A 26,062-nucleotide genomic window follows, 5' to 3' on the forward strand; every position below is an offset into this window, starting at 1 on the left:
ATTACAGTCTAGGAAAGATTTAAAACTAACATGAGGTATTGGTGAGGTCTAGATCAGGGTGGGCAGGATGTAAAGGGAGGTAGTATATAATTCGTAAACTAAGTTGACATTATTTAAAAAACTTACTATGTAATAACTATACATAACTACATAATCTTTATAGCAGCATTTACTGCATTAGAAAAACACAGAGAAAACACAAATACCACTCATAAGAAAATATACAAATTGTGATATTCAACGAACACAATAGTGGCAACACAAATGAAAGAACTATAGCTACAAACATCACACTGAATTCTCATAAATTCAATTCTAAGAAAAAATAACAAAGCAAGTTATAGAAGAATAAATATAGCACAATCCCATTTGTATGAAGCTCACAAATACACAGCATTAACATTATTTTCAGAATATATGCTATGTGCAATAAAACAATGAAGAAAAGGCATCGATTGATAAGTACAAAATTCAAGATTGCAAATATTTTCTGCTGGAACAAGGAAAAATAGAGCAGCAAAAATATTGGTATTGATGTAGTCTTTAAGCTATCTGAGGGTATTTGTTACTGCTAGTCACTATGTCTCCATATAAGTAAATACCCTATGGCATCTAATATTTGACAATTTTCACAGCTCTACTTAAAGAAGAAATCAATCATGAAAAGACTAAACGCTGCCAAAAAAAAATTGGTCCCTGCCTATTTAATTTATAAATAATGAGAATGAGATAATAAAGTGCAGAAGGTTAACTAATCACAATCTAGCCCCTAAGCAGTACTGTGCCGATGGAAAAAAAAATAATAAGGTAGGAAAACATTATATTAACATAAAGAATACTCTCTTAAAGAATTTTTTAAGAGTTTAGATGGGAAATCACTGAAACTAAATTTGACCATCAACCCTCACTGCTCACTTTCTAAAAAGAGATAAAGGAAACAAATGTGTTGAAAGAAAAAAATACACATTATGTAACTATAATTAAAGTTTGACTATTGAAAGCTATAGAGGCTGTTCCATTCTTATAATTCTAATAATTAGAAAATGTATTTATTTATTTCATTCACTGTTCTTCTCCTAAATTGAGTTAAAGGGATATATAGAATGACCTTCTTTCAATAAAGGATTAAAGAAAAATAATAACAAATTTGAGGAACTGAAACATAATAATAAAGTTAATGTGAAGGTTAATACACAAATGCAAAACCACCCTGAGGTCTTATATTTACTGGATAAAAATAGGCTCTGAATTTTCAGTCAACTATAGCAAAGAAGAAAACATTGCATAAATAGTTTATAGTTAAGTGTGTTAATTACCAGTTTTTCTGATACTGATTTCAGAGAGATATATCTCCTACAAACTTATAAAGGAGAACACAAAATTAACCACGAAGACACAAAACATACAGAAGACTGATAAAAATCAATGGACCAGGAATTGGGAAAGTATATAAAAATAATGTGCAGTAAAATTACATAAAATAATTAATGGAGTTACTTAAAATTTATGATAATATCTAATAATCACATAAAATTTACCGACCTTCCTGAATTGCCATGTCCATAGGTATCCCAGAAGCTGAATGTAAAAGCTTTTGGTAGTTCTGTGCATCTTGGTCAAACAACTGTACAAGAAGAGTACATGTCTTTTCATATTCACATCTGCTAACAGTGCACAACTGCTCCAACTGCTGAAACACAGTAGCAGTATCATCCAGTGGATCATCTAAATTATCTCTGCAAATATGTAAGAATAAATGTGTACATGAAATTAGAATACAAAATACTTTTATTCACCACAAATAAACTTTATTTATGTAAACTAAAAATTTCATGATGGATAAAGAAATACAAGACACATTTGAAGTTAAGAAATAACGACTTCATATATACACCATCAAGATGGCAGCAGAGTGAAAACTCCAGAATTGCCTCCTCCATATACCCAAAATCATATTGCAGTAAAAAACAAAAAAGCAAAAAAAAAACCCAACCTTGAGAAAAAAATGGACCACCACAGCACTCACTAGTAGTAAAGGTCTGGCAGAAATGGGAAAGTAAAATTTTAAGTGAACTTAGTTTACAAGGGTTAGCAGGGGAGAAGAACTCTCAAGAAGGAAGTGTGGCTGCTGTGCAAAGTCCCCTATAGTTGCTGACTCAGTAAAACCAACATGAGGGACTCCTGAGACCCAGAACTGCACTAGATAATGAAGTGCTAGCACACAGAAAGGAGGGTGCAATACAGTGGGAGGATGCAGAGCAGGGATTACTGGATCTGAGCCCAAGTCTCTCAATATAGAAAAGATGGAGCTTGATTGGCAGGGAAAAGATAGGAGGACCCCATAGAAAAGGCTACTGGCAAACCCTAGGTGAAAGTTATTCAAAACACTTGCCAGCCCCCACTACATACAAGGAATACTTGAACAACTGGAGTTCAAGCACCTGTCACTAACATGAATGAACAACCCAGGATAAGGTTCTGAACTAAAAAAGAGAACTGTGATCCAACAGAAACACCGGTCCATGCCTAACAGTACACCTACTGCTTAAAAATAGCCTAATGTGGAAAGACACAAACCTATAAGAAAAACTAAAACTGAGAAGCTGGCCTAGAAGAGGGGATCACTGTGGATCCCCACCACACATCTCTGGTAACCACAGCACAGTAGGAAGCTTAAATTCTTGAGTTTACTGGAGGTGTTTATTACTTACTGCCCCAGTCTATTTTTTATACTTATTACCCCTTGCTGGTAACAATCCCCCACTTACTTCAAAAGGTACAGACAAAGGCTGAAAGTCTATCCCCTCACAGCCCACAAACAGTTATAAAGGAGGAGAAAGAAGCACACACACAAATGCTGGAGAAGAGTCTCCATCCAGCAGAATTTTAGATATGACTGAAGAAGAGTTCAGGGTAACAGTTCTAACAATGTTTATAAAACTCATAAAAAGAATGGAGGATATAAGACAGCAAAAGTATAAAAATAAAGAAAATACAGGGCAGCTAGATTCACCATCCTTTTATGATGGAAACCCTTGAAAATATGGGGATAGATGGTACAGATATTAACTCATTAAAAGCCATATGTGTCAAAACCCACAGCTAAATCGTGCTCAATGGTGAAAAATTAGAAGCTCTTTCAGTAACATCTGGTACAAGACAAAGATGTCCACTCTCAAGTCCTAGCTAGAGTGATTAGAAAAGAGAGAACTCTATAAAAGGAATCCAAATTAGGAAAGATGAAGTAAAACTATCATTAATTACAGATGATATGGTAATATACATAGAGAACCTTAAGGACTCCATGGAAAAACTAATAAAACAATAAACCAGTTCAGCAAAGTGGCAGGTTACAAAATTAACACACAGTTGCCTTCCTATATGCAAACAATAAGCTAGAAGAAGAAATTAAGAAAGCAATCCCATTTACAATCTCACCAAAACAAAGTAATTCCCTATGAGCACACTTAACAAAGTAGGTGAAGGACATACACAAGGAAAACCATAAAATATTGATAAAAGAAACAGAAGACATAAAGAAATGAAAATATATTCCTTGCTCATGGATTAGAAGAAATAATATTGTCAAAATAACCATCTCATCCAAAGCAATTTACAGATTCAGTACAACCCCAATAAAAATCTCAATGGTATTCTTCAAAGAACTGAAATATTACTAAACTCATATGAAATCACAAAAGACCCCCAAAAGTCACAGCAATTTTAACAAAAAATATAAAGGAATAACACTTTGACTTCAAACTGTATTATAAAGCAAAAATAATTAAAACAAGTGTGGTACAACAACAAAAACAGACATAAAGGCCAATGAAATAGAATTGACAGCCCACAAGTAAAACCACATCTATATGGACAGTTACATATGGTAAAGGGAAAAACATACACTGGAACAAGGATAGTCTCTTCAATAAATGGTGATGGAAAATGTGGATAGCCACATTTAAAAGAATGATGTTAGACCACTATTTCACAAAAATAAATTCAAACAATTCAAAATTGATACACAAATGTGATGTAAGACCTGACCTTAAAATACACAGAAGAAACAAAGGCAAAACGGAAACAAAAGAACACATAAACAGCTGGAGCCATATTAAAAATCTTCTGCACAGTGCAAGAAATAATAACTAGATGAAAAGAAACCCTACTGAATAAGAGAAAATACTTGTACATCATACATCTGACAAGGGACTAATATTGAATATCAAGAAGTCATATAAAACTCAACAAAAAGAAAACAAATAAGCCAATCAAAAAATGGGCAGAGGTGCTAGACAGACATTTCTCCAAAGAATAGACACAAAAGGACAAGAGGCACATGAAAAAAATGTTTGACACTTATTATTATTATTATCAGGGAAATGCAGATCAGATCACAAAAAGATGCCACCTCACATCTATGAGAAAATCCCATATAGAAAAGACCAGAAAAAATAAGTGCTGATGGGAATGTAGAGAAATGAGAAGAGCCCTTCTACACCACTGAAAGAAATGCAGACTGGTGGAGGCCCTGCATAAAGCAGTATAAGGTATCTCAAAAGATTAAAAATGGATCTGCCATACAACCTAGTAATTCTACTCCTAGCATGTACCCCCCAAAATTTAAATTTCCAAATTTGAAATGAAACAGGCATTTTCATGTTTATCGAAGCACTATTTACAATAGGCAAACTGGAAACAAACTAAGTGACCCAGAATAGTACACACATACAAAGGAAAATTACTCATCAATCAAAAAAGATAAGCACATGCCTTTTGCAGCAACATGGCTAAAGCCAGAAGAAATAATTCTAAGTAAAGTAAGTGAGGAGAAAGACATACAGATGTGTTACTTATATGTGGAATACAGAGAAACCAAACAATCTTAAAAACTAACCCTTGAAACTTGACTATAAAACTGAAATATCCAGGGTCTCCCTGGTGGTGCAAGGGATTAAGACACAGCACTATGAAGCAATCCACAGCTTCTGCAGAGTTAGATCCCAGGCCAGGGAGGTGACCACACAGCTCAGCAGACCTCTCCTGTCTCGCCTGCTACTCCCCTTAGCAGTGTATTTCAGTAGATCTGTCTGTTCTGCTTCCCACTGTGTCTCTGGTGAATCCTCTCACCTCCCCACCCCCACACCTCTGGCCTGTACCCCAATTCTTGTATGCATAAATAAATAAATCTTTAAAAAAAATTGAAACATCCAGAGGAGGAGGGGAAGGGTGACAACAAAGAAGTAAAGGAGAACAATGAACTATAGTGGTGGACTATGGGTGATTTGGTGAAGGATTCAGTACAATGACAATACCTGAAGCGGGGGGAGGGGATTCTACACTTTCAAAATACCAATGATAATGAAAGTTAACTTTACTTCAATGAGAAAGAAAAAGAAGTGGCCTAGCACAGCAGATAGAAACAATAAACTCAATATATAAATGCTGAAGAATAGAACAATGTAAAGAAATTTTTTTATTATTTTATATATTTTTATTTCCTTTTTCAGTTTTGTACAATGTATGAGTTTTCATCTCAGTTGTAGTCCCCGTGAAATTCCCACCACCCGATCACCTGTGAACCATTACCATGGTCCCTTGTGCTCTTCCCATCCTTGTTTTGATCCTGCTCCCTACTTGCCCCATGCAGAATGTCGCTGGTTTATAGCTGTCTGTTGATTTTGATTTCATTATAATTACTGTTCCCCCCCCCATCCCTTATTTGGATCCTCTACATTCCTCCTATAAGTGAATCTATCCGATATATTTTTTTTTCCCTTTCTGGCTTATTTCACTAAACATGATCCCTTCTAGCTCCATCCATGTTGCTGCAAATGGCATGAGTTTATCTTTTTTTGATTGCTGAGTAACATTCCACAATGGAATATTGTACCGCATATGTACCACATCTTCTTGATCCAGTCATCTATTTTTGGGCATTTGGATTGTTTCCATAGCTTACCTATTATAGTGCTGCAATAAATATAGGGGTACAGGTGTCCCTTTGGATTAATGTTTTTGTGTCCTATGAGTAGATACCTAGGAGTGCCATTGCTGGATCTTATGGAAGCTCCATTTTTAGCAGCTTGAGGAACCTCCACAGTTTTCCATAGTGGTTGGGCCAGTTTGTATTCCCACCAGCAGTGCAGGAGAGTTCCTTTTTCTTCACATCCTCACCAACATTTGTTGTTGCTAGTTTTTTTAATATGTGCCATTCTCACTGGTGTAAGATGGTATCTCGTTGTGGTTTTGATTTGCATTGCCCTGATTACAAGTGATGATGAACATTTTTTTCATATGCCCGTTGGCCATTTGCTTTTCCTCTTTGGAGAAGTATAAGAACAGACACACAAACCAATGGAACAGAATAGAAAACCCAAAAATAAACCCACAGATTCACGGTCAACTCATCTTTGACAAAGGAGCAAAGAATAGGCAATGGAGCACAGAAAGTTTGTTTGTTAAATAAATGGTGCTGGGAAAACTGGGTTGCTATATGCAAAAGAATGAAGCTTGAGTACTACCTCAGACCATGCACAAAAACCAACTAAAAAGGGATTAAATAACTAGATATAAGAATTGAAACCATAAAATATATAGAAGAAAATATAGGCGAAACAGTACATGACACACACCTCAGTAACATATTTAAAGACATATCACCCAAAGCAAAGATAGTGAATGAAAGGATAAAGAAGAAAAGAATAAGACAGTGAAGGAAAGGATAAAAAATAAAGCTGGGACTACATCAAATTAAAGAGCTTCCATAGAGCAAAAGAAACATTAACAAAACAGACACCTCACGACTGGGAGAAAATTTTTGCACACAATACTAATGATAAGGGACTGATCACAAAAGAGCTGACAAGAGCTGATGAGAGCAACAAAGAGCTGACTAAACTCAACAAAAACAAAGTAAATAACCCAGTAAAAAAAATGGGCAGAAGAGCTAAAAAGAAAAATAATATTTTTTTAAATGGAAGCAGTGCAAGAGCCATTTGGAAGAAGTTAAAGAGAAATAACATCTGCATAATGAGACCCCTGGAAGAAGAAGAGATAATGGCGCAGAAAATTTATTTAAAGAAATTACTGCAAATCATCTGAATCGCAGAAAAAAACAGATGTTCTTATGCAAGAGGCCAAAAGAGTTCTAAACAAAGTGATATCAGACAGACACACCACAAGACATAATAATAAAAGTGTTCAAAACCAGTGACAAAGATGAATATTAAAAACAACAAGATCAAAAGGGTAACCTATAAAGTAACATCAATCAGTGAACTTTTTAGTAGAAACATTATAAACACGATGGGACTAGTTGGAATGCTGGACTGCAGTCCAGAATCCTTCCCCCGACAAGGGTCACATTCAGGACAAAAAGTAGAATAAGGTGCTTCACTAAAAAGTAAAAACATAAAGAATTCATCAACACCAAGCCACACATGAAAGAAACTAAAGGGGTTATCATTAAGAAAAGAACAAATATCAAAGCAACAAACATCTAAATCACTTAATATGGAAGTGAAAAAGGAAAGTTAACAATATGGCCTATTAGAATGAGTCAAGTGTAGACCATCCAGGAGGTCTAGAAATAGTCCATCATGTATTAACCTCAGTAGAAAACTCAAATAAGAACTATAAAAACTAACACATAAGACAGCAGAAATGGAATTTAAACAAACCAGGGAGCCCTCAAAAAGTAAAGATGGGACAAAACTAAACAAAAAACAAAAACATAACAAAATGGCAATTACAGCTTAGGTCTCAATAATAACCATATAAACACAAATGACCTGAACTCTTGGTAAAATGATATAGTGTAGCTTAAAGGATTTCAAAACAAAGTCCAACCTTCTATTGTTTACAAGAAACACATCGACAATGACAAGCAAACTTAATAATGTTAACAGACTGAGCAAAAGCACTTGATAAGATTCAGCATTGATTTATGATAAAAATTCTAAACAAGACGGGAAACTACCTCACTGTAAAGGCCACATATATCACAAACAAACCACCAATGTAATACTTGATGGTAAAAAAAAAAAATTCAACAGAGAGGGTGGAGCAACATGGCAGTGAGGAGACGTTGCGAGTAAGATCTCCCATTAAAAAAAGTTAATAGGGAGGAAAAGCGGCAGGTCCCAGTGAGAACTGGGACACGGAAGATAAACGGACGACTCCAGCAAACCGCCTGAAGAAGAAAGTTGCCATAAAAGAGGACTAGAAGGGAGGAAAGTGCAGAACCCTGCTCCCCTCCCCCACCCACAGAGTGGGCACTCTCCGACCAGCAGAGAGGAGGAAAAAAAACAAACTAAAACGACCAACAAGAACAAACTACGCAGCAAGCGGGACTGTGAGTGGAAAGGAACTATTTCAGCCACCACACCCCATGAACGGGAGCTGTGGAGAACCCTGCAGGATTCGCCACTGTGGTGAGTGAACGGCTCTGGGTGCCATTAGAGAACAGCAGAGACCCCAGAGGAGACCTGCACACAGCCCTGGGCTGGCCAGTAAGCTTGCGCGGAAAAGCGGCGCGCTTGAAAAGCAAACGCGGGTCGGGATCGCGGCTGCCCAGGTGCCCGCGCCTGTGACCTAGGCTTGCGGGGAAGAGGCGCCGGGGGCCCACACTGAGGTGAAAGTCCCTCACTGAGTAATCAGAAACCAGGCGCCCGGATACGGGAGCAGGGCGCAAAAGGCGCCATTGCTGCTACAGCCTGGTCCTGGACCTGAGGGCTTTGGAACTGAGACCCGGGGCACAAAATTCGGAGCGTGGGTCCTCCGCGTTGGTGGGGCACAAGGCAGACACAGCAACCCAAAGCCGTTAAGGTTTTCCCTACCATTCCCGCTCTGTTCCCTGTCCCACGGGGTGAAGAAAAACAGCCCCCCACGGACTAGGAGAGATCTCTGGCGCCACCTAGCGACCAGAAAAAAAGTCACTAACACCCCATAGAACAGGGACCTTTCTTGAAACCTGCAGAAGGCTCCTGGAGGAACCCGTGGCCAGCTGGGAAGTTAGCCCACCCCAGGCCCCTTCAGACCAGCAGTCTGAGCCCACAGGGGGAGCAGGCACCCACAGCTGGGGCCGACCGGGCACGCAGAAGAGTGTGCCTGAGACCGGACGTGCAGGGAGTGCGTCCCGCATCGCCATCTTAGAACAGGGATATTTCTTCAGGAAAGACTGCATGCAGAAGGCTCCCTCAGGAGCCAGAGGTGAGCGGGGAAGCTCGCCCACGCCAGGCCCCTTCTGGCCTGCAGTCCAAACCCAGAGGGGGAGCGGGAACCCATCGCCGGGGCAGCCCAGGCGCCCAGGGGAGTGTGTCTCCACATCGTCATTTTAGAACAGGGACCTTTCTTCAGTAAAGACTGCTTGAAACTGACAGATGGCTCCCAGAGGAGCCAGAGGGGAGCAGAGCAGAGAAGCTCACCCAAGATGCCGGCCAGTCCCAGCAACATAGTGTCCCAATGCATACGACAAATTAGAAAACAGACAGTAGGGAGTAGAAGAACCACACGCAACCTAACAACTCCTCAGGAAAAAAGCACACCACAAAAAGAAAACCACCCCCCAGATTGCAACGACAGTAACTTGGGAGAACTTCTGAGCCTTCCAGAAAGAGAATTTAAAATTGCCATGATTAAAAAAATGACAGAACTCATAAAGGAAAACAATGATCAGAAGAAGGAAATTGAGTCCCTAAAGAGGGAAAACAATGGTCAGAAGAATGAAATTGAGTCCCTAAAGAGGGAAGTAAAAGAAACGCAGGAGATCAAAGAATTAATGGAGGAACTAAAGAACTCTGGGAAAAGCAATGAAAGAAGAATAGATGAAATGGAAGAATGAATAAGTACTCTTGAAGACACAGAAATAAAAAGAACCAAAACAGAAAAGGAAAGAGAAGTACGAAGGAAAAAGAACGAAGAAAGACTTCGGGAACTATCTGACTCCATGAGGAGAGGAAATATAAGAGTTATAGGAATTCCAGAAGGAGAGGAGAGAGATGTAGAAACAGAGAAAATATTCCAGGAGATAATTGAAGAGAACTTCCCAAATGTGAAGAAGGAGCTGAAAATTGATATACAAGAAGCAAGAAGAACACCAAACTTCCACGACAAAAGGAGAAATACAGCAAGACACATAATAGTAAAGCTCCCAAGAATCCAGGACAAGGAAAAAATAATGAAGCTGACAAGAGGGAAGAAACAGATAACATTCAAAGGAAAACCAATCAGGTTGACATCAGACTTCTCTGAAGAAACACTACGGGCAAGGAGAGAGTGGAGGGACATAGTCAACAGACTCCAAGAAAACAGATGCCAACCAAGAATACTCTATCCCGCAAAGCTCTTCTTCCTCTATGAAGAAAGAATAAGGACCTTCCCAGACAAACAGAAACTCTGGAATTTCATTACGACTAAACCCCCACTCCAAAAAATACTACAAGGAATCCTAAAGCCAGAACCTCAGAGGGACGAATAACAATGAAAGAAGGTAAAAAAAAAAAAAATTCAAAAGGCTTTTCCCGTAAGATTGCATACAAGACAGGGATGTCTATTATCATCATTTCTGTTTAACTTATTAGAGATTTTCACTAGAGCTATCAGACAAACACAGGAAATAAAGGGAAATCACATTACAAAAAAAGAAGTGAAAATATCACTATTTACAGATGCTATATAATAGAGAAAATTCTAAAAATTCCATCAAACTTTGAAGAAACAATAAATGACTATGGTACAGTGTCAGGTTACAAAATAAACAGAAAAATCCATATAATTTTTATATATAGACTATGAACAAAAAGTAAATGAAATTAAGAATACAGCTCCATTTGTAGTTGCTTTAAAAAACTAAATATCTTGAAAGCAACCTAAATAAGGAGGCAAAAGATCTATACAAAGAAAACTACAAGATATTACTAAAGGACTTTGATTTTGACAAAAGAGATGGAATGATAGCCCATGTTCCTGGATGGGGAGAATCAATGTACTCAAAATGACTATCTGCCTAAAATGATATATAAATTTAATGCAACCCCCCTCAAAATAGCACCAACATTTTTCAAAGAAATTGAGAAAAAAAATTCATATGGAACCACAAAAGACTTTTTGAATTGCATAAGAAACCTGGAGCAAAAAAGGAGCAAAAAGAGGTATCATATTACCTGACTTCAAATGTTATTATAAAGTCCTAAAAACAATATGGTATTGACATAAAAACAGATACAAAGGAATAGAACTGAAAGATCAGAATTAAATTACATACATACCAGCACCAAATCTATATTACAGCTGTGACCATAAAATTGGGGGAAGACAGGGGCCTCCCTAGTGGCGCAAGGGGTTAAGCACCGCACTATGAAGCAATCTGCAGCACAACTTCGATCCCCGGCAGGCCAGGGAGAAGCCCACATGGTGTAGCAGACCTTTCCTGACTCGCCTGCTGCTCCCCTCAGCAATGTATTTCAGTCAGTCTGCCTGTTCTGTTCCCCACTCTGTCTCTGGTAAATCTTTTCACCCCCCCCCATATCTCTGGCTTGTGCCCCAGCTGTTGTATGCATAAATAAATAAATCTTAAAAAAAATAAATAAAATATATAAATAAAATTGGGGGAAGATAATCCCGTTAATACATTGTACTGGGAAAACTGAAAAAAAAAAAAAAAACCCTGTAAAAGAATGAAACTGCATCACTCATTAACTCACAAACAAAAAAAACTCCAAATAGATCAAAAAATTAGGTAAAAAAACTGCAAAAATAAAACACTTAGAAGAAAATGTGATATCAGTGATAAAAGATATTTTTGGTAACTTGACCACTATGGCAAGGGAATTAAAAACAAAAAGAAACAATTGGGATTACCTCAAGTTGAAAAGCTTCTATACAATGAAGGAAAATACAAGACAATTAAAAAGACAATTTATTGAATGGGGTAAAATATTTACACTATAAACAACTGATAAGGGATTAATATTCTAGGTATATAAAAAAATTATACAATTCAACAATAAAAATAAAAACAACCCAATTACTGGGCAGCAGATATTAACAGATAATTCACTAAGAGGATATCCAAAGGACAAAATATATGAAAAAACGTTCACTGTCACTTCTAATAAGAGAGATGCAGATTAAAACCACAATGACATACCATTTCACACCCATGAGAAAGGCACATATTAAAAATATGTGGCAATTACATATTAAAGGTATTGTTTTGAAGAGGTTGCAGAGGAAAAGGAACCCTACTGCATTGTTGGTGGGAATGTAAACTGGTGCAGCCATTATGGAAAGTGATCTGGACTTACCTTAAAAAGTTGAAAATGGAAATACTGTCTGATCCAACAATCCACTCAGGCATACATCCAAACATAAAACCATCAACACAAAGACCCTTATGTTTCATAATATTCAAATAAGCATTCTTTACAATAGGTAGGACATGGAAAAGAGCCTAAATAGCCACTGATGGAAGACTGAATCAAGAAGCTGTGGTGAGTCCACAGCATGAAATATTATAAAAGTAGAAATGCAGTCATTGTCAACAATATGAAAGAAATTCAATAGAATTATGTGTAGCAAAGTCAAAACAATAAAACAAGTACTGGACATTACAAAGCATACAATTTGATCAAGTACACTTTCAAAAACCAGTGGACATTAGGAAATATCCTGAGAGCTCTGAGTTTAAGAGAGAGGGGAGAGAAGGAAACAGGTTCAAAAAATGGATTAAAGCATCTTATATTGGGTCTCCCAGGTGGCGCAGCAGTTGAGCGCTGGGCTGTGAAGCTGCCCGCAGCCTCTGCAGCACCAGTTTGATCCCTGGCAGCCAGCGAGGGTCCCACATGGCATGCAGACCTCTCCTGCTGCACCCGCTGCTCCCCTCAGCAGTGTACTTCATCAATATGCCTGTGCTGCTCTCCACTCTGGCTCTGGTGAATTCTCTCACCCTCCCGCATTTCTGACTGTACCCAGTGCTTATATAAACAAATAAATAAATCTTAAAAAAAAAAGCATATTTGAAGATAACATGACTACGTAGATAAAGAATACCAAAGAAACCACTAAATAGGTGAGTTTACAAAGATCATGGCATACAAGGTCAATATGCAACTGTATTCCTATATATTTGCAATGAACAACTAGAAACTGAAATTTAAAAGAGCAGTACCTTATAGAGGGATAAAGAAAGAAAAAATAGCAGCTAAATCTAATTTAAGAGCTGAAGGCTGAATACTATGAAACACTGATTAAAGAAATCACAGAAGAGCTAAATAAATTAAAAGATAGATATGCTCATTGATGGGAAGGTTCAATATTGCTGAGATGTCAATTCTCTCAAATTAACCTACAAATTTAATTCAATCCCCGTCAAAATCCCAAAAGAGTTTTTTGTATATATTGACAAGCAGATTCTAAAATTTTCATGAAAAAGTGAAAGAAAGCAAAAACAATTCTGGAACAATGAAAACCAAGGGCATTACCTAATTTCAAAACATATAATCAGTAATCAAGTAATCAGTACAGTAATCAAGATAGAGTATTGACAGTGGAGAAACACATAAACTGAGAACAGAGTCCAGAAATAGAAGCTCACATATGTGGTCAATGAATTAATTTTTGAAAATAGTTTATAGGTAATTCAAGAGAGGAAATGATAGTTTTTTCTACAAATGGTGTTGGAATAATAGATTATTTGATGTTAAAATAAACAAACAACAACCACTAGAGTCTTAACTCATATCATATACAAAGATTACTTTAGAATGAATAATAGACCTAAACATAAATTTTAAAACTATAAAACTCTTAGAAGAAAGAATAAAAGATAAGTTAGACTTCATTAAACTTTAAAACTTCTGCTCTTTGAAAGACTGTTAATGAAATGAAAAGGGAAGTTATAAACTTGGGAGATAATATCTACAAAACATATATGATACAAAGACTTGTAACAAAAATATATGAGGGCCTCCCTGGTGGTGCAAGGGGTTACGTACAGCACTGTGAAGCTATCCGCAGCCTCTGCAGTATGAGTTCAATACCTGGCTGGCCAGGGAGCTACCCACATGGCACCACAGACCTTTCCTGTCTCGCCTGCTACTCCCCTCAGCAGTGTATTTCAGTCATTCTGCCTGTTCTGTTCCCCACTCTGTCTCTGGTGAATCTTCTCACCCTCCACACCTCTGGCCTATACCTCAGTTCTTGTATGCGTGAACAATAAATAAATCTTTTAAAAAAATATGAGCCTCTCAAATCTCAATATGAGAAAATAACTCAATTTTTAAAAATTGGGCAATATATTTGGCAGGTTTTGCCAGATTACATATAAATGGTAAGCACATAAAGATGAGGTACTACTACATACCTATTAAAATGACTAAAATTTTTAAAAACATAGAGTATCAAGTGCTGGTGAAGATGCAGAGCAATTAGATCTTTGGTATATTGCTGGTGGGAATGCAAAATGATACAGTCACTTTGGAAAACAGTTTAGCAGTTTCTTATAAGGAAAAACATGCACTTTCATGCAACCCAAGAATCTCACATCTAGGTATTTACCAAAAATAAAAACTTATTTCATACAGAAATATGTATAGGAACATTTATAGAACATTTTATTCATAAATGACAAAAAAAGAATACTGTATAACTTGATTTACACAACATCTGGAAGAGGCCAAAACTAAGGAAACAAAATAGATTAGTAATTACCAGACCGAAATAGTGGAAAGGGGAGACTTCAAAGTGACCCAAAATAACTTTTTGGGATGATGGAAATGTTCTCCTTCTTGATTGTAATACACACAACAGTATGCACCTTCCAGAACTTATAGACCTGTACACTAAAGAGGGTGAATTTTACAGTAAGTATATTACATATCAATTATTTAAAATTCCACAATGAAAATACAGCAGAAACATTTAGCTTTTCAATACCTCACAACTATGGCAACAGATTCCAAACGAGAAGTGATAAAGGCCTTTGTGATTTCTGGTGCATAAGTGTCTAATAAGTGGGGTTCAGTCGATTTCACAAAAGGAACAGAAGCTACCATCCTCTGCCACAGAGTTAATAAATAATGAACACTGTTGGGGGCAAATTCCCAATGCTACAAAGGAATAAAGCAAAAGTTAGTTAAATTGACATCGTCCTAGAATAAAAATTACAAAAGTAAAATTACTAAACATACATTTTCAAATTAACTTTTATTCTCATTATATAACCAATGAACACTTAACATAGAAAATGTTGTCAATGCAAAAAGTATAAAAAAGAAAGCAATATTCTCTTATTATTCTACCACCCAAGGATGTTCACTATTAAATTACTATATTTTCTTCTAATCTTCTTTCCATAAATATTTTTGTTCAGAATTGATATCATGGTAAATAGTTTCAAAACCTCCTCCAAACATATATAAAGATTTTTTAAAAATCTGTGCAATAAAGTTCTTTTATTTCTTCACATAGGTTTTACCACAATGTCTCAATTTATTCTTAGATTCTTAGATATTTAGATGGCCCCTAAGTTTTTATTATAAAAAGTATGTTTTGCTATCAACTTTTTAAACCTAAAGTCTTACAATGAAGATATTTAACAAAGTACTCTAAGAGATGTTTTAAAAATCCCAAGCTAACCTTACCATAAAATTGTTTTAAAGCTGTCTATAATTTAACATCAATTACCTACTTGTATTTACCTGTAGGCTAGTAATGGTAAAATTAGCAATCAATCTGATAACTTCAGGATACTCCTTCACCATAACTAATTCTCCCAGCTGATAATTTGTCTTTAAACGAGCCAAAAACCGGCAAAATTCATGATAATTACCTGGATCAGACAAACCCTAAATTATGAGGGAAAAAAAAGATTTTTTTTTAATATATGAAAACAAAGCAAGCTAATGATCCATTATACCACCAATAAATTATCAAGAATATTTTATTAAGTCTGTCAGTTTTCATGGGTACTTATGGTACTTTTTGTCAATTAGACATCAATGAAATAAACAAATGATTCCTGCAGAGTTTAATGTAGTCATCAGTGATTAAAATAAGGATTCCAAAGTGTAGGCTTTGGAAGAAGCTTTGCACCTCATGAGTAAGTTTGGGAACCCATTATGTTAAACAAAAAAAAAATATTTTTACGTGCATTTATGCTTGTGTATGTTTGTACCATGGCATAAACAGAAATCAGCAAAGAGAAAGGAGGAAAGGTAACCCCAGTTGTCTGTAAGCTCCTTGAAAACTGGGCATATGTCTGAATATCTCTACAGTTTGAGAACTTTCCACAGTAGCTGAGTATTATCGAAAGAGTTTCTAGGATGTTTCATTCATACACAATCCATGAAAGAACATGAAATAGTGTATAAATTACAGTCAAATTACAAAAACGTATTTTGTACTCATAGATCTTTTAATACAAGTTTATAATTCTGAAATAATATAATGGCAAACTAACTTTTACAGCTATGAAACATCAACATGAGGATGTTGGAAAATCAAAAGAATTATCTAATGTTAGCATATTATCTTCCATATCGTTGATGACAGTGAATTAAACAACTAAAAATTTTTAAGTATACTAGTAAAATCCCACTTACCAACAAAATGTAAATTTCAGCTATGCTAACATTGAAAAGATGAAACAAATGCACACCTAAAATACACCTAAGAATAATTTGCATAAATAATTGCTTTTATAAAGTAAGCACATTTTCTATTACACAGATATGTTCCCTCGAAAGTTATTAATTACCAAGAAATTTAGACAAACCTCCTTAAATCGTTTTGCCTTTTAAAATCTGTAGCTTTATCACAGATATTTAAAACCAAAAACTAAAGTGAAACCAAATATTTTATCTAGCCACTTAAAATCACTAATTAATAATGGCTTTGCAATTCTTTTGAAATAAATACTGCCACTAAAGCTTAGCAGTTAATGTATATTTTAAAATCTACAAAGTTGTATTTGTCCACAAGAGGGCAAAAGACAGTATTTCACAATTTAAAGCCACTTCTTCCAGTATTAACATTCATATTTATATTAAGTCTTCTAGTTCAGAAGGCAGATATAATGCTGAATTAATCACTTCAGTAATTTAAGTGCAAAGACATACAAAATAATGGTAAGAAGTAGAAGCATAATAAGATATACACATATTAGTAGAAAAACTGTATTTCCAAATGCTAAATATTAATTAAATGACTTTATAAATACCTGAGGGTTTTCAAGAATCCTTTTTACGCCATTAATTAAATTACCAAGGTACTTGGCACGTTCAGGACTGCTAAATAAAGACCTTCTTGTAGATGCAAACTGAACTAAACATGAAAGTGCCTAAAAACAGAAACAAAGTTCACTTTGATTATAAAAGTAGCTACAGTCACATGTAGGGAACGCTAGTCTTTAGATTAAAAAAAACTTTTTTTTTCAATTTTAATGATAAAAAACAGTATAAAATTCAAAAATACTGGATATCATAAACTGCCACTACTACCCACAACCCTTTCCCCCTACCACTAAAATTCCCACGTCTAGTTTATACTCCTTCACTTATTATTAAGTATGCCAGAACAAGAGCCTGAGCACGCATATACTCAAAAGTCTCCCAGTGGCTCTGATGCTCAGTTATGTTCTCAAATCAATGAAGTAGGTGCTCTACCAAAAAGAAACATATTTGGCAAATACTCCACTTATGCACTGTGGTAGCCTGCCAGAGAATAAAAATCCTGTAACTTTATTGAATCTAGCCTGTATACCAAATTTATTTGTTGATAAACAAGTTACTCACACCATTCGTTACTATCTTGGAAAATACTGCCAAAAAAGTTTTAGAGACTATTGAAATTCCTACAGAGCACTTGGGACCTTGTTATCGTCCTACAGTTTAATGTCTTGCATGACCATTTCACAATCTTGGTCCTTAATAAGTCAATGGTCCCACTGAAATCTCCTTTGATCACTAAAAGAGAGGCCCCAATTTGGCAACTTGAACCATGTGTTTGCTTACTTACTTTAAAAAAAAGTCATCAATATTTAAATATATCAATTAGGAGTTTCGCACACTTGGCAAGGTTCTCTTGGCAAGGTTGAGAACACAAACAAAAATCAGAGAAAGCCCTGCCTAGATATTCACCAGTTTGCTACCACTGTTACTATTCAAAACCAAAACCACATAAAACAAAAAGCTTCCTAAGGAAATCCTGAATTTTATAAGGTTTAGGAATCATTACTAAATCAAAAAATATCCAGGGTTTTGGTGTCAAAAAAACCTGTTTGGTTTTCAACACCAGTATTTATTTTGCTGCTCTGGAGAAAGTCAGGGTAGATGCCCAGTAATGATACTGTTTACCTGAAAGGATACTTTGAGGAAGAATGAGATAAGCACCTTACAATAGCACATATCCAACAAATATTACTTCCTCATGAACCAGTTGTTTTCCACCTTGTTTTTAAAAGCTTCACTAGCTCTTTTGTTTTATACCTCAAAACATAATTTTCATGAAACCATGCTTTTTAAACATCTAAAAATAAGATGATTCTGGTTGAAAAGCAGGAGGTTGAAGCTCTGTAGCACTACCTGGAAAAAAGGGTACCCTGTGAAAGCCAGTTTTAAAAACTACCATCTTACTCTTTCCGCCATTTTTCCGTGCCGCCATAATGGTGCTCATGAATGTCCTGGCTGATGCCCTCAAGAGCATCAACAATGCCGAAAAGAGAGGCAAACGCCAGGTTCTTATTAGACCGTGTCCAAAGTTATCATCCGGTTTCTAACTGTGATGATGAAGCATGGTTACATTGGCGAATTTGAAATCACTGATGATCACAGAGCTGGGAAAATTGTTGTGAACCTCACAGGCAGGTTAAACAAGTGTGGAGTGATCAGCCCCAGATTTGATGTGCAACTCAAAGATCTAGAAAAATGGCAGAATAATCTGCTTCCATCTCGTCAGTTTGGTTTCATTGTACTGACAACCTCAGCTGGCATCATGGACCATGAAGAAGCAAGACGAAAACACACAGGAGGGAAAATCCTGGGATTCTTTTTCTAGGGGTGTAAAACACATGTGGAAATAATGCCTCAATGGAAAACAAAAACAAAAACAAACAAAAAAAAAACCTACCATCTTAAAACTGCCAATTGAAGAGCAGGGATTTTTGTTTTTAAAAGGGAGTATTTATGTGAATATGGCCATAACATATCTAAACAAACAGACCACTAATACACACTTAAAATCTGGAACTTCTTTTTCAGTAAATGGTCATATTAGAATTTCCCAACTTTACCACTATAAGCATAGATATTAAACAACTTTTTCTTTCTTTTTTCAATCAAGTCTGATCTCTCTTAAGAGTCCAAGAAAAAATAGGGTAGAGAGCTTTAAATTCACGATAACCCAGGAATTTCAAGATTTTTTTAAGCATACAACAGAACTTGATTCAAAAAAAAATATAAACAAATAGAGTGATGAGCACTAAATTAAATGAGCAGACCCACTGTTTCTCATTTGGAGATAACTGATGGGTCTGTGAAGCCGAAGTCATGGAGTTAGGCATGGCTGAGAAATTAGAGGGTCAGAGAATGAAGGTAGGAGAGGTGGCAGATAACTGGATCAAGACCAAGAAGAAGGGTGAGGCTGAGAAGAAAGAAGTTATATTTGAAGGTTGGTAGGTTATCTTAGCTTTGGGCAGGAGCTAAATCAGTATTTATTGGTCTACCTGTGAAATGGAATGCAGTGTTGACTATAAACAGAATCTGACAAAGAGCTTAAACAATACACATCCTAGAAGATGTAAGAATTTCAGTGAGAGGTAAACCCCATCAAGAATATAAATAGAATATTTAAAGTAAATATATACCACCCTCAAATAATGATCAAAGGTAATATTTTAATGAAATAACAAATGATTTGTACTTACTAACTGTGATAGTAGTGGGGGAAGTGAATGATACAAATTGAAGAAAAGATCCAGTGTTTCTGGTTCCAGGAAAACTGGAAAAAAAAATTACTTTCTAATACCATTACTTTCATTTCAGTAATCTTAACATAGCAAAACTAGCACACAAATCAAGAATTTTAAGATGTCTGCAATGTGGTCACTCTTTCCAGTCAAGCTCAACTCTATCTTAATTCTTAGCCATTTTTCTTTGAAAGATGAAATTAATATATAGAAATTAATTAGCTAAGATGTTCTTTATTTCTATCTAACATATACAGATCTTAGTGGGATAATCTTCTTACTATTGATATTCCATTCATATTAGAACATTAAAGTAATATAAATATTTAAAAATTCAAATAGTATCAAAAAAGCATACAATACTAAAAATCATGTAATAAAGTTGCACCCTATCTCATTCCAACTACCTTTCAATTCTTAGCTAAATTTACATGTCTCCAAATAACATGCTACACTACTGTTTCTTTATTTGGTTGTTTTACTTTAGATATCAAGTGAATTCCTGTTAAGAGTATATGTGACTTAAGCAGTCTAATCACTTACCATGCCACCCTTACCACTCTCTCGGTAATCCATCCTCTCTCAGAAATACATCTACTACTACAAGTTGGGATTAAATCAACTTTAAGTTTATACTGATTATGACTGCATAAATAATGTTAACAGTTTAGTGGAAGAGCAGCTGTGACTGTACTACATTCCTAACACTCTATGAACTTAACCATAGCATCTTCTTTGGTTCAGTGGTATATCTGTCTGCCACCAATACTTTCCAAATGCTGACAGCTTTGCAAAATGTTCTCCATGCCATTTTCCATATGATCAATAGTATCAAGTAACCTATCACTTTCAGACACCCACCCCTACTTCCCAGAGCCTTAAACTTGGACTGGTTGTTTCCAAGATTGTTAAATAATTATAGGTCTCATTTTTATGACTTGTCACCTGGTATTGAAGCTACCGTTTCCCAAATCCCACACCTTCCACTTTTTTGCCTTGTATATCAAGTACATAGGGGATAAACTCCAAGAGGATTTACATGTCTGCAAAAGTCTTTATTATATATTATATTTGAAAATTTCAGTCAAGTTTGAAAGTCTGAGGATATCAATTCATCGTCTTCTAGCTTCCAGTGTTGCTGTTGAGAAGTCTAATACCATTCTCGATCCTAATCCTTTTTTTCTCCTCTCCTTTTCAAACCCCCGATGCCAGAATCTCAAGTGTCAGGCTCTAATATTCTTGTATTTTTTCCTTAGTTTTATCTTTTTATTTGAATAACTTTTTTTTTTTAAGATTTATTTTTTATTTATTTATACATACAAGCACTGGGTACAGTCAGAAGCGCGGGAGGGTGAGAGAATTCACCAGAGCCAGAGCCGTGAACAGAGCAGGCAGAAGGACCGAAGTACACTGCTGAGGGGAGCAGCGGGCGGCAGGAGAGGTCTGCGCGCCATGTGGGACCCTCCTCCGGTGGCCGGGGAGCAGCCGGGGATCGAACCGGCACCGCAGAGGCCTCGGGCAGCTTCGCAACCCAGCGCTCTACCGCTGCGCCACCAGGGAGGCCCCCTTAGTTTTATCTTTTGACCCTTCCATTGAATGCTTTATTTTGGCAATTGTCTTTCAAATTTGGAACTTCTTCAAAAAACATTTTTTTAAAAAAAAAAAATATGCTCTCCTTTTTCAAGGGTGTATTATCTTTTCTCTCTAGGGATATTAATTATGCCTTTTTGAAATTTACTTCTTCACTTCACTATGTCTCTGGGCCAATTAACTCTCCATTTCTCAAAAAACTTATTGAGATAATTAGAGTCTCATACAGTTGCATGAAAAAATACAGACAAAGCCTATGTACCCTTTAACCAGTTTCCCCCAAAGGTATGTTCTTGTATAATAACAGCAGGTTATCACAGTCATGAAACCACATTGATACAACCCAACAGTCTTATTCAAATTTTCCGATTTTGGATGTATGTGTGTTTATATTCACATTGTACAATTCACCTATGTGTGTTACATATACAGGTCCATGCAGTAATCACAGTCAAATTACTAAGTTCCATTTAATTGCTTTCAACTCCGATTTCCATATTAGAAATTTTCACAAAATATGGGGTTCTGCTACTATATCTGATATCCTTGAATGTGAAAGTTCTCCAGTTTAATTTCTTGAGGAAAGCCAGTCTGGTCTTTGAAAGCAAGAGGGAGTCAGACAGGGAAATGAAGGAAAAGCTGTCAGAATCCTAGCTGCATAGGTGGTAGAGAAGACCTTTCAAAATTTGTGTAGAATACAGACCTTTTGCCTTTTGGCATATACCCCCCACTTCTGACTTTGACAATACACTAAAGGATTTATAAATGTGAGAACAAATCAGCCAGTTCTTTTTTTAGTATCCCTCTCTGTAAGAAAGTAAGTTGCAATTCTATTATGCTAAGTCAGTTACTATAATTCATTCTCTTTGTAACTTCAAAAATTATGCTTCTCTCTCTTGCCAAATATTATATTCTCTCACACTGTGTTTTACTGAAAGTTTCAAAATAGAAATCTTCATTTTCCCTTCCAAATGCTAGAGCTATCTTTCCTTTTTTACCAAAATCAGAATGTAGACATTATGATATGAACTGGGGAAAACATATTTTGATATTGGACTTTTGTAGCTACCTGGGGTTGAAGTAATCGCCTATTATGAGCTACAGAGAATTGCACATAAATTGCATAATCCTGTGCCTTTTATGATGGCTATCCCTCAAACTAAACTTTTTCTTACTTGTTCTCCAGGTTGTTGGAATCTGCACTGTACAAAGATCATCTGCAGATTCATCTGCTGAACTGCCAATGAAGTCAAAGTTAAGGCAGTTAAGTACTAATTTTAAGACCTGCATTACTAGATTTTGTTGATCTTGATCTTGAAGATTTAAAGGATTGGCCAACACCTGAAAAAAGTTCAAAATCAAGTTAAACAAAATGAAATATGTCAGTAAATAAACTGTCACCTCATTTATTAATATTTTGATGCCAAATTAAAATTAGCAAAGAAAAATGCTTGCAAAGTTATGTTGTGGTATATATTAGAAAAAACTATAGACCCACTATCAACAAAAATAGACTTTTTGAATTAATTTTATAAAACCTTTTACATTTAACTGCAAATTGTAGGTTGCCTTCTAAAGTTATAAAAGTTAATTTTAGGAAAAATATTTTATACAATACAAATGCATAAGTGTATGGAATTCATTAGTTCGAAGGCTGCTTAGAACAAATTGAAAATATAACATTCTTCAAGAAAAAGTTGAGTAATCTCATGCATAAAGGATCTATATTCAGTTAACAAGATTTTCAGAGTTGATTTGACATGAAAGGGCACACACGAGCTTCTGCAGAACAAGCTTCTCATCCCCTTGTCCTCAAAATATCCCTTCTGACACAACCAGAATAGACTACTATTAAAGTCAACTATCTTCATTTAACTATAAAAACTATTGATAGTTTATGAAGAAGGAAAACATACTGTCATTTCAGAGTTTAATCTGCACATTACTAAAATATGGGTAACACAGACAAGGACTGAAGTCTCAGTTTTTGAAATAATCCACAGCAGAAAGATAATGAAAGTTTACCTAAACACAGATTAAATTAAATTCTCTTCAAATTTTACTTTACCATATACTTAGTAAATAAAAGTGAAGATTGTGAAACTTCTTACATATTTGTGCAACTCCCCTGTACTAAACTTAAAATGCCCACAATAATTCTTCAAAGGGCAGAAGAGGGTTTAAGGAGCAACAGAGATTCATTTGAAACTTTTTTGGAACTTAAATTTCCTAAGTATTCTAACTACAACATTACATTTTAAAATAACTTACCTCTTTTAGAAGAGAGCATGCTAGCACTAAAATATCTTTGAGAGAAGTGTCACGAAATGAAGTAGCTATTTTCCTGTGTTTTGCTGAAGGTCTAGAATAATCAACCTAAAAAGATTAAGATGAATTTAATTTAGTCAGAGTTAGCAAAGAGGAAAGCAAAAATTTGCTAAGTAAAAGAAATAATGATTAAAGAATTACACATGATTAAAGAATTACACAGTGTAGAGTTAAGAGAACTTTTAATATATCTACTGGGGAAAGTGACTTATTTAAGATCACACCAAGAGCTAATGGCAACGCTATATGTAAAATGCAAATTTCTGGACAGTTTTTATTGAGAGCTCTTTCTACAAACCATACTGACTCCAAAATTAAAACTCAGAATTGATCACACTTTCAGAGGCAATATAAACACAGATTATAAATATATATTAAGATTATCAACTCCAGCACCATGAACCATGTTTCACATCAGGCTAGTAACAACTTCTCTGTTCCTCAGACTCCACCTGTGTAATGAGAACTCTCTGAGACAATCTCACGTTCTAACTTTCTATGAATCAGCGAACTGAATCAGTTACAGAAAAATTCTTCTATATAAAAATAGTATTTCTATACATATCAATTATGTCATTGACTTATACATTCTTGGTAGTCTTTAAAAAAAGTCAACTAAGACAGAAAGAATAATCAGAAATCTAATTAATTATATTAGCAAAGTTATGTTACCTCTCAGTATTTTATTAGTAACACAATTTTTAAGAGTAAATTTACTAAAAATAGTTATTGAGTCTCTACTAAAAAATAGTAAGATGGTCAAAACTATGTCATTAACATTTCTGCTTATCAAAGGAAATAGGAAATAAAGCTGAAATTTGATACCCAAATAATTATTAACACTATGGGCTACAGTTGATGCAGAATTTCTTCTGGTCTTTGGAAGAGGAAAATAAACTATTTTTTCCTGCTAATATTCATAGATTTGAAAAAAAGTAGCTCAAAGTTGATTATCTAACATTTCTCTAAGTTCTATCATAAAATTTAGACTACACATAAACTCCACATTTATTTATAGAAACACAAAACATAATGAGTCAAAAGTGATTATGAAAGTAGTAACTGAAATCTGTAACCAATATGTAAGATTTAAATTAGCATTTCTAATGCAAATGGCCAACAGGCATATGAAAAAATGTTCAACATCATTTGTAATCAGGGAAATGCAAATCAAAACTACCATGAAATACCATCTTACACCAGTGAGAATGGCACATATTAAAAAAACTAGCAACAACAAATGTTGACGAGGATGTGGAGAAAAAGGAACTCTTCTGCACTGTTGGTGGGAGTGCAAACTGGTCCAACCACTATGGAGAGCTGTGTGGAGATTTCTGGACCTACTAAACATAGAGCTTCCATATGATCCAGCAATTCCGCTCCTAGGTATTTACCCAAAGGACACAGAAACATCAATTCCAAAGAGCACCTGCACCCCTATGTTTATAGCAGCACTATTTACAATAGCTAAGCTTTGGAAACAACCCAAATGCCCAAAAATAGATGACTGGATCAAGAAGATGTGGTACATATATACCATGGAATATTACTCAGCATTCAAAAAAGATAAACACATGCAATTTGCAGCAACTGGATGGTGCTGGAAGGGATCATGCTCAGCGAAATAAGCCAGAAAGAAAAAGAAAAATACCAGATGGTCTCACTCATAGCAGGAATCTAGAAAACTTAAATAAGGGACCAGAAAAATGAATAACTATAAGAAAGTGAAAATCAAAATCAACAAAAAACTATGAACCAGAGACACTTTTTGGGGGGTGGGGGGCGGGAGGGGAGGGATTGGGGTCAGAATGGGGGGGTTGCAATTGTATGGGGAATATAAAAATAAAATTTATTATTTAAAAAAAAGTTTATGAAAAGAAAATATTTGCATAAATGAGAGAAAGTACATTAAAAATAAATAAATAAATTGACAACTTCTGGAAAAAAAAACTCGCAATTTCAAGACTGAAGGAGGTAGAAGATAATTTTGTGTAATATCTTTCCCCTCGCTTCAACAAATGCCATGTAACCTTTGACTGTCCTTGAATGTCTCTCAATAAAGGTTGTTTCTAGAAAAAAAAACAAACAAAATAAGGGGGTTGCAATTGTATGGGGAATATAAAAATAAAATTTATTATTAAAAATAAATAAATAAATTAGCATTTCTATCACTCCTCC

General features: G+C 35.5%; 1 protein-coding gene and 1 pseudogene across 2 annotated transcripts in view; one reads left to right on the forward strand and one right to left on the reverse strand.

The window, feature by feature from the left end:
- Window positions 1–26,062, reverse strand: part of RANBP17 (RAN binding protein 17) — a gene marked incomplete at both ends in the record, with an annotated part of 302,743 nt that overhangs the window by 249,781 nt on the left and 26,900 nt on the right. The window contains 7 exons of the mRNA XM_084242318.1: window positions 1,543–1,736; window positions 14,938–15,110; window positions 15,702–15,848; window positions 17,222–17,341; window positions 19,925–19,998; window positions 22,732–22,897; window positions 23,828–23,932. Of these exons, the coding sequence (XP_084098444.1) occupies window positions 1,543–1,736; window positions 14,938–15,110; window positions 15,702–15,848; window positions 17,222–17,341; window positions 19,925–19,998; window positions 22,732–22,897; window positions 23,828–23,932 (979 nt within the window). The remainder of the gene's footprint in view (window positions 1–1,542; window positions 1,737–14,937; window positions 15,111–15,701; window positions 15,849–17,221; window positions 17,342–19,924; window positions 19,999–22,731; window positions 22,898–23,827; window positions 23,933–26,062) is intronic.
- On the forward strand, window positions 18,641–19,056 carry LOC311177984 (small ribosomal subunit protein uS8-like; annotated as a pseudogene). The gene has a single exon. The product of its transcript is annotated as a small ribosomal subunit protein uS8-like (transcript).

Source organism: Talpa europaea (genome assembly GCF_964194135.1).
Source record: "Talpa europaea genome assembly, chromosome: 9".
NCBI lineage: Eukaryota > Metazoa > Chordata > Mammalia > Eulipotyphla > Talpidae > Talpa > Talpa europaea.